This window comes from Micrasema longulum, unplaced genomic scaffold (assembly GCF_059751315.1).
Source record: "Micrasema longulum isolate JH-2025_06_02 unplaced genomic scaffold, ASM5975131v1 h1tg000497l, whole genome shotgun sequence".
NCBI lineage: Eukaryota > Metazoa > Arthropoda > Insecta > Trichoptera > Brachycentridae > Micrasema > Micrasema longulum.
Genome location: NW_028277694.1, coordinates 352,599 through 362,312, shown reverse-complemented (window position 1 = coordinate 362,312; position 9,714 = coordinate 352,599). Strand labels below are relative to the sequence as shown.

General features: G+C 34.1%; 1 protein-coding gene across 1 annotated transcript; it reads right to left on the bottom strand.

Annotated features, from left to right (window-relative positions):
- Nucleotides 1-805: 805 nt before the first annotated feature.
- LOC148281112 (uncharacterized) lies at nucleotides 806-8,003 on the bottom strand. The gene is made up of 4 exons (XM_088227280.1): nucleotides 7,925-8,003; nucleotides 6,564-6,834; nucleotides 5,569-5,741; nucleotides 806-3,601 (listed from the first exon to the last, which is right to left on the bottom strand). The coding sequence occupies exons 2-4, from the start codon at nucleotides 6,634-6,636 to the stop codon at nucleotides 3,497-3,499; spliced, it is 351 nt and encodes a 116-aa protein (XP_088083406.1). The 5' UTR covers nucleotides 6,637-6,834; nucleotides 7,925-8,003; the 3' UTR covers nucleotides 806-3,496.
- Between the last annotated feature and the right edge of the window lie 1,711 nt (nucleotides 8,004-9,714).

Here is a 9,714-nt window from a genome sequence, read left to right as displayed (position 1 = left end):
CATACACACATATATAAACGCATACCTACATACTATAAAAATACACAATATACCTACATGAGCCAGCCAGGATTTGTAGACGGTACCACCTGATTCATGTACCAATTAGTAAAACATCGTATGTCAAAAAATCCTTTTTCTCGTAGGACTTTTTCAGTGTACAATACAAAATTTAAACACATAGATCATCATCACTCTGTCAGATTTAAAATTTACACTAAAAATGCATTATGTAACTTGGTAGACATTTTAATGATAAATATGTACATCTCCCTTCCCCTCCTTATCCTCTCTTCAAGCATCCTTGTCCTAATCCCGCCCAATTTACAATAACTTACTGTTCTTAAAATATAAAAAAAATGATTATTGAAAAATATTTACGAGGACATGAAAATAACATTTTTATGTGTATAAACTTTTATGTATTTATTTAATATGTAATATATTTTCTTTACTAACTTTGTAAACTTTGTGGAAATCTGTTATTAGTTCCGAGTTTATACACTATATCTGTTTGTTTACTATAAATATGTATGGAGACCTGTTGGTTTCCCAAATAAAATAAAATAAGCATATACTGAATACAAACAGCCTCCACACCACATACCGCACACCGCATTTGAGGGCATAAGTTTTCTTGGCTGAGAATAGGGGAACGATACTGATAACTTTATACAGCGCCGTTTTGTAAATACAAAGCACACGGAGGGCGCATTAGAATAATTGACTACAGTGTTAAACACCACAAGACGACTTGTAGCTACACAAGGAATGGATTTTTGGAATTCTACTAAATCTAAAAAAGTTTTAGGTAGAAAAATGAAATTTATTACAATGTAAAACAATACATTTTATAATGTAGCTAAATCACAAATAACTATCGACGTGCTAATAAGCGACGAGATAACAATTAGTCACCATGGTTGTTTATCGTATTCGTGATCACAATGCAACATCCGTGAACACCTAATATTAAATGTCAAAATATTTACGTTTCGCGACGTATAATCCTGCCGCGCAATCACATATGTAAATTTCACAAAATAAAATGTAAAGAAGGTGTAAATATGGAAAATATTCCATAACTGCTATTTTTATTTATTTATTTATTATTCATCACGCTATTTATTGCATTTGGCCGGCGGTCGGCAAGCCAAATGTCAAGAAAAGCAGTCGCTATAGTAATCGTAATTTAATTTTCACTTTTATGTATTACATACTCCTTACTATTTTGCTAATGCAATATAAAGTATTATTTTAAATAGTAAACGCCGATTTTTCGCCAGTGAACTGTATTTATTAACGAGGAAAACAAAAAACAAACTGACACGAGCTGACTTAGAGATTACACACGCGTTGACTTATAACTGCGATAACTTAACGATGTTCATTGTGATCGCTCAAATACTTAAGCATGTTTTTAAGCACGTCGATAGTTATTTGTGATTGAGTTACTGGTATGAATAGATACAAAGATATATAAATGATTTTTGCAATACAAGGAGAGAAAACAATTACTTATATAACAGATCAACAAATTACAACAGGAATGGAGAAAATTTTGGAGAAGGGCATATATAAGTCTAGGCATTTACAGACTTTTATATTCCCTTTTCATATAGTCTTTTGTCTACAAACATTTAGACACACTCAAATTGTTGTAACTTATATAACAATTTAATTACAAACTTAATTTTATTGATTTTGTTTCCAGTATTCGTACATCAATTTATTTTAGCATTTGTATTTTCAGATTATTTTTAATAAGCGCATTCAGAACGATATCAGGGTATGTGAGTAATCTTGACATGCATATCATTAGAATGAGTTCTCTTGTCGTTTATTTGATCAGAATAAGTTCTCTTGTCATGGATATCATCAGAATGAGTTATCTCGTCGTGTTTATCATCAGAATGAGTTATCTTATCATGGATATCACCAGAATGAGTTATCTTATCATAGATATCATCAGAATGAGTTATCTTGACATGTGTATCATTAGAATGAGTTTTTTTGTTATTCATATCATCAGAATGAGTTATCTTGTCATGCACATCATCAGAATGAGTTATCTTGTCATGTGTATCATCAGAATGAGTTCTCTTGTCGTGTATTCGATCAGAATAAGTTCTCTTGTCATGCATATCATCAGAATGAGTTATCTCGTCGTGTTTATCATCAGAATGAGTTATCTTATCATGGATATCATCAGAATGAGTTCCCTCGTCATGCGTATCATCGGAATGAGTTATCTTGTCATGCATATCATCAGAATTATTTCTTTTCGCATGTATGTCATCAGATCGAGTTTCCTTGTCATGTATATCATCAGACCAAGTTCCCTTGTCAGGCATACCATCAGATCGAGTTCCCTTGTCATGATTGTCATCAGAATGAGTTCCCTCGTCATGCGTATCATCAGAATGAGTTATCTTGTCATGCATATCATCAGAATGATTTCTTTTGGCATGTATGTCATCAGATCCAGTTCCCTTGTCATGTATATCATCAGACCAAGTTCCCTTGTCATGCATACCATCAGATCGAGTTCCCTTGTCATGATAGTCATCAGAATGAGTTATCTTATCACATAAATCACCAATTTGGGTTCCCATGTCATGCACACCAGAATGAGTTCTCTTATCATGTACTTCTAATCGGCTTTTACGTCTACACGCGTATTCACATTTCGTACAAGAATAAATTTTACCACTTGAATGAGTCACCATGTGTTGGATGAAAATAATCTTCTGTCTAGTTACAAATTGACACACAGAACATGCATATTTTATATCTTCAGAGTGAGTTTTAACATGCTTTTTTAAATCATAATGATGCATGCATTTAAAATCACACATTGCGCAAGAAAACGGTTCCACACCGGTATGACTATGCATGTGTTCCAACAAAAGGACTTTATATTTACAGGTATAAGTACATTCTGTGCAAGTAAATGGTTTCGTTGAAGTATGCTTTCGCAGGACATGCTGTTTCAAATTATTATTTCGTCGGAATGATTTATTGCATTCGTTACACGCAAATGGTTTCACGGTTAAATGAGTTTGTAAGTGACTGCTGTAGGTGCTTCGATGTCTGCATATGTACCCACACTGATTGCAGCAAAACGGCATTTCGTCTGAGTGGATCGCCATATGTTTCTTGAGATCATATTTGCTCCTACAACTGTATTCGCATTCGGAGCAAGAAATCGGTTTCTCACCGCTGTGAATCATGGAATGTTTTTTTAAATCGTTTTTGCGTGCTGTTCTATAATTACAGTAGGGACAAGAAAATGGTTTCATGCCGGAATGCGTATACATATGTGTACTTAGAGTACTTTTGGTGTGGCATAGTAATCCGCAAACACGACAAGATAATGATGTTCCTTCACCGTGACTAATCATGTGATTTTTAAAATCTCCTTTCTGGTTCGTTTCATATTTGCATATAGAACAAACGTATGGTTTTACAGTAGAATGAGTTATTTTGTGGCTATTTAGAGAACTCTTACGCGTAAATGTTTTTTCACATTCCAAGCAAGCAAATCTGCCATTTGACGTCGAATTTGTATCGATTTGTGTCGTAGTTTTCTTCCGTATACCTGAAAATAACATCAAACATAATATAAGGAAAAACAAATTGAGAATATTAGGTGGTTGTGAAGTTATACAAAGTGAACTATATTGTAAATTTATGGACAATCTGGCCACAAATAACGGAGACGCTGGCGCTAAATTAGTGTGGGCAGCGCAACGACCGCACCATGTGACCGGTTTCCGCCAGTCGAAAGCGGCAGACCTTTTTCGATCATCGCTGGTTGCTCACGTGTTTTGCAACGTCGTAACAAACATAAAATTCATTACGTAAATTCTGTGTTGATCCTAAAGGGGATAGTAACAAACAGTGTCAGTATAAGATAGTGACAGATCATTTCCTCGATTGCAGTTTTAAATCCAAAGTAGCCCACCAGATCGTGACCCGACAAGTATTGGCACAGCAGCTGACGGCGCCACGGCAGAAGAACTACTATGGAGATAGAACAATAAGGAGTGTAGTACCAAAAATATTTAATTTAATACCGGTTGAAAATTGCGAGGAAAAAAACCTAAATTCATGTTTAAAAGATAGTCAAAAACTTATTAAAAACAGCAGGTGAAACTTAAGTGTGTACATAAATATATTTTATTCTTCATTTGTTATTAAACTATGCACCTTTTATAAATTTAAAAGTAAAAAAAATAATGTACTGTAACCCGCAGACAAGTTTCGGCTTTGCGGGAGCAAAAATACAATTATGTATGTTACTTATTTGTTAAAATTAATCAAACTTAATTCTAGGCTAAATTCACTTCCAGTATTGTCCACATTTCATCACAACTCATCATCATTCCATGTCCGCTCCCTAATTGGAGCACATGGTGTCCACGAAGATCCTCCAGGCATCTCTGTCGGCTACAAGCTCCTGTGCATCCTCCCAAGTCAGGTTTGCGTCCCGTAGTTCTGACATGAACTGCCAACGAACAGTCAGCAGTGGACGTGCAGAACGCCGAGAACCTGATGCCTTGTAAAGTAGGCAAGCGTGGTTGCGGCTCTCAGGAGGCATCCGTAGTACATGGCCAAGCCAACCGTATCGCCTCCGCTTGATGACAGTTGTCACCAGAGTTTGCTGCGTCCGTTTTCTTATCACTTCATTCCGCACACAGTTAAACTACATAATTAAACTATTGTCACGGTGAAGTTTTAGTTTATAATAAATTTAATGCTATATATCTGTGATTTTTTTTATTTGAAATTAGTACGCGCCCACCCCCGCGAGAAGATTCAGAATACCACCCCTGGCCAGTATTATAATGGGAAGTTAACAGAGTTATCCTCATGTGTCTATAAAGTAAAATTGAATTTTCTGTAAGAAAAATAGAATACGTATATAAAATATACTTATGTGGATCTACAAAGCATAAGTCGTCCTCGTGGTTTAGTGGTCAGCGCATTTGTCTGCCATGCAAGAGTCTCAGGTTGTAAAATATTTATTTAAAACTGTGTTTTAGCACTAGAATATTTCAAGACCTATTGACACCTGAAGCGTAAGACTGATCATATTTTCTTTATGTAACAAAAATATTCAAAATAAGGTGCGGAAATGAAATGATGATGATGATTAAGCATAATGAAATCTGTCCATTAGATAAATACTTATTAGACCTAGATATTGATTTGTCATACCATGAAGCAGTGGCGTCTTTGATACCAAATTTCTAGTGAAGCTCAGATTTTAAGGATAAGTATAATATGCGTAAATGTTAAGTAGGTCCCTACAATAAATAACACTTTGAGCATTTTTAAATTGGTTGCTAGTTTTTTATCTTCATAACATGTTGATATAATGCGAATTACAATACATATTAGGGGCTGGTGAATAGCAATGCTTTCTTAGTGAGGCTCAGCCTCACTTGCTTCATATGCTCCTTCGTCCCTGCCATGAAGTCCTTAAATTTTAATTTTGTATCTGTCATGTAAAAGACCACTGGGCGTATTTAATAAATAAATCAAATAAACAATGCGTCATACGTGAGTCTTCCTCTGAGCTTGATTCTTCATCTTGGTATTTAAGATCTTCTTGCATATCGTCGTAATACTTGAAACCTCCATCATCGACTTTTTTGGTACTGGTTCCTGGTGTTTCGTCAACAGTAGAAACACGACCATCCTCTGAATGTGGCTCCAGTTCCTCAGCATTGAACCTATTGAGAAATGTCGAGACTTCGGTAAGATGGAAGGATTCATTGAATTTTAATTCTACAACTTTGTGAACTTAAATAGTTGTATTTTTTGGAGCGTTTCGTCTTTTGGGGATCTTGTTTTGTTCTTCTGTCCTATCAGGGTTGGTATTCTAAACGGCACGCGAAGAGATACTCTGTTAGCGTGTAGTATTTAGTACGTAAATACGCGATTAAAATGCATTTTCTACGTGCGCTTCAGAATACCAACCTAGGTGTCCCCGACGCGTCGATTGCAGTAGGGTTTCCATTCGTGACTTTTTTTCGGTTTGTTCATACTAAAAAGTAACGTTTTTTGTCAATAAACGAGTTACTCATTACAGTTATCAATTCCGTAAGCCGAGATTTTAATTTAATTTAACCCTACTGCTTCAACGCCCTTTTCAATTTAAATTTGGCAAATTATATGGAGAGCCTTTGTCGGATACTGCTATTCTTCCTTATGACCAAATTGCGGACACGAATGGTAGCAAAAACTGTGTTCACTTGTATTAAATTAAAAACACGAAAGTCTATTTCCATTACAATCGTTAATCAATTTATATCAGATGGATCTCTTCACAACATTGAAAGTTTGGCTCTCAAACTTCAATTAAATCAACAGATGGAAGAATCGAAGAAATATGAATGTAACACACTTAAACCAGCCAATGACTGGTGATACGCCATGTTATGTTCTCCATCTCTATTGTAATTTGTTAAATAAAAGTTCAATTTAAAACTATTTGAGTCCAAAACCATTGTACAAATTTCAAGAGCATTATTTAATTAGTTTTTGTAATTTACCCATTAGGATCAGGATCATATATATTATCTGTACTATTTCCTGGTTTAGCTTGTATGGTAGAAACACGGTCATTTTTCGCCTTTCGCTTACGCTTCACAGTATTACGCATATAAAGATCTTCGTTGAATATCTCTGAATTAGGTTCAGGGGGCTTCTTACTCATTTTCCGTTTCAAAGTACGGAGCGTTCGGTTTACTTCGTTTGGATCCATATCCACGTTGCAATCATTCATATTACCGTTAAAGATCACAGCTTACACTAAAAATAACTCTGAAAACAATTAAAAAAATATTTTAAAATAATCAAACGCTTATTTAAGTCTACTAAAGCCACCCTTCAAATATCTTTCTTAATTTTGTAAACCAAAATGTTTAAACAGTGCTCTATTTATTGAGGTTTTACTGTTTTCTTTTTACCAGGAACACTTGACAAATAATCTACTCTGCTCAGTGTTATTTTTTTGTAAATTCTTTATTATAGAATTGAATTAAGTTTTTTTATTTATATTAATATAATTCAAACACTAAACTCATTGCCAAACATGGCGTTGACCTGTTTACGGAAAAGTGCCTCACAAGATCGTATTATTAAATCGATTTAGGTCAATACAGTTTTTTTTTTACTAATAATAGAGTTTTGAGGCATATGTAATTCAAAAATATATTTGAATTTAAAATCAATGTCAATTTCTCAATAAATACGACTTACTTTGTCTAAATTTCCTCTTGACAGCAATTATACGTTCACAAGCAAAAACTTTGGAAGGGCACTACCAGTGCTGTGTGAGTAGCAATGATACCACGTGTAATATTATGTGCCGCGGAAGTTTCGTCTCAAATTACATTCGAGTCTGATGTTGTATGCTTTTCAGTATTTAGCAAAAAAAAAACTGATATGTAAATGAATAATGAAGGAATACCGAAAATATTAACCAGCATTTATTATATTTGTGAAGATATGAAAGTTATTAGATGCAATGTGTACTAGCTACACATCATTGGGAAGGGAGAGTTAATATAATAAATAAAACCAATATATTAATTTGTCAGTTCGGAGAAATACTTTGGGATGCACGTCAGTTTAAATAGTTATGTTAAAAATATAAGACTGAACGAGGGACTGTGTAAGTACATAAAATACCTAGAGTCAACAGCCGGCTATTCTGTGTCTTGGGTCTTAATAATACGTAAAATAATAATGTACTGTGATTTTAATTCCGGAAGAGTGAGTCAAGTTCGTGTAAGAAGATTCGACACCATTTTAGACATATAATTTATTGTAAATTAGTTTAAATGATCGTAATTTATCTGCGAATCACAAAAAACAAAGAAAGTAGTGTTAAATTATAACGGAAACTCACCTGATTCATAATTCATTCTAGCTTCAGCTGACAGCTCTGTGTTACTTGTCAGTTCACAATCCTGACGCCATCTTATTATGCGATACGCTACCATAGACAGCTACCATAAACATTAATCATAGACAATCTAGAATTATTCTAGTCTATAGAATTCATGAATAGGTGGGTCCTACCTAAATATTACGATAATAAAATGATTTAACTTAGAAAATGATTAAACTTAGAAAACTTAGAAACGTAGAAATCTTCATTCAAGAAGTTACTGAAGTATTTGCGAAAAACTTTGAAAAAAGAATAGTAAGGTTTGTAATTATGCTTCAAAACTGAAAATACATGTGTGTGTTTATTTTATTATTTATTTATTCATTTTATAGAGAATATACTTATGTTAAATTTATTGAGACATAAATCCCAACTCAATGGAACCAAATTCCTGTGTTGAGTTTGTTTGTTTGTCCGTCACATCTCCGAAACACCGAGTCGTAGCGACCTGAAATTTGGACACGTAAATGCGATTTCAAGGTTTCACATTGCTATTTTCGAGCAAAATTTGAATCGAGCTCTACTCAATAAAAACTCAAACTTTATATGGATGCCTAGTGCGACCCCGACATATTGCCCGTAATCAACTGTCATTATCAACAGTAAACATACTTTAATTCACATATTTATCTCCTGAATTGAGAAAAAAATAGTATCTGAAGTAAATATGTAGATATAAGAAAAAAAAATAAGCAACATAATATACGTGTTGGGACAATAAATGCCAAAAATCAATGTAAATCATGGGAAAATATTCGAAATCAATTACTTGTAAAAACTGTCTCCTTTAACACCTTTAAGGCTCCTACTGCTGCAACCAAACATACTGCAATTGACTATAATGGATTTTTATTTATTATAACGTAAATATGCAAGTTATTTACAAATAAAGCCAATCACAGCTACAAAAGCATCCGATCGAACCGTTTTGTTTAGGTTCAGAGATAATGTAGAACTATTATTTAGGTTGTCAAATAAAAACAAAGTGGCCACCAATTTGTTGCTAAGCAACAAACCAACATCGCTTGCGTTCTATGAAACATAGTGATAGGGCTTCTCTATAAGTTCACGCATTATTACTCTGAGAAATATAAATAGTTACAATAAAACAAATACTAAATTACCAATCAAATTCAACGCCCCACCGGACTCCGCACCGCGCTTCGACCTAACTTCAAATCTTTATCCATAATACCTACTTACTCGTATTGTAATCTCCCAAGGAAAAAATACATACACATACACGCATGAAATCTCCCCGGCCCGTCTCCACTCCACCCCACACTGCGCAATCCCGTGCCTTTGTATATTAGTGTACTAATACAGAGCGTACACGTAGGCGGCTAATTTACCTACTAACCACAGAGATAAGGACACAATCTCGGTCAGTGAAAGAACATCCTGTTTACTGCACACCAAAATAAAACAGGGACGAGTTTGAGTTTGAGTATCGTCTATTGTCTTGTTAACCTTAATAATAAGTTAAGGGATGCTATCTTTGTTTAGTTTTTTATATTTTACTTTTTGTGCTGTTACATGTTCACTTAATTGCCATACTTACTACTTCTTTAGCGTTTTTTAAAATTATTTTTTATTATTAACTTTTTAAAATCATTCTTATGTTGTTGAAATTCCATTTGTCGATGCGTTTCGAAGCTGCAAGACTTTTTTTGATGTTAGCTATCATATTATTTTTTATCATATTATGTAAATGTTATCAACTATCAAACATCTAAATTTAGTAAATG

Excerpts from the sequence above, each read along its gene's own strand:
- LOC148281112 (XM_088227280.1), bottom strand. The coding sequence starts at position 6,636 with ATGACCGTGTTTCTACCATACAAGCTAAACCAGGAAATAGTACAGATA. Across the intron at positions 5,742-6,563 it reads TATGATCCTGATCCTAATGG|GTTCAATGCTGAGGAACTGG; the intron begins GTAAATTACAAA and ends ATTTCTCAATAG. Across the intron at positions 3,602-5,568 it reads AAGCTCAGAGGAAGACTCAC|GTATACGGAAGAAAACTACG; the intron begins GTATGACGCATT and ends TGTTATTTTCAG.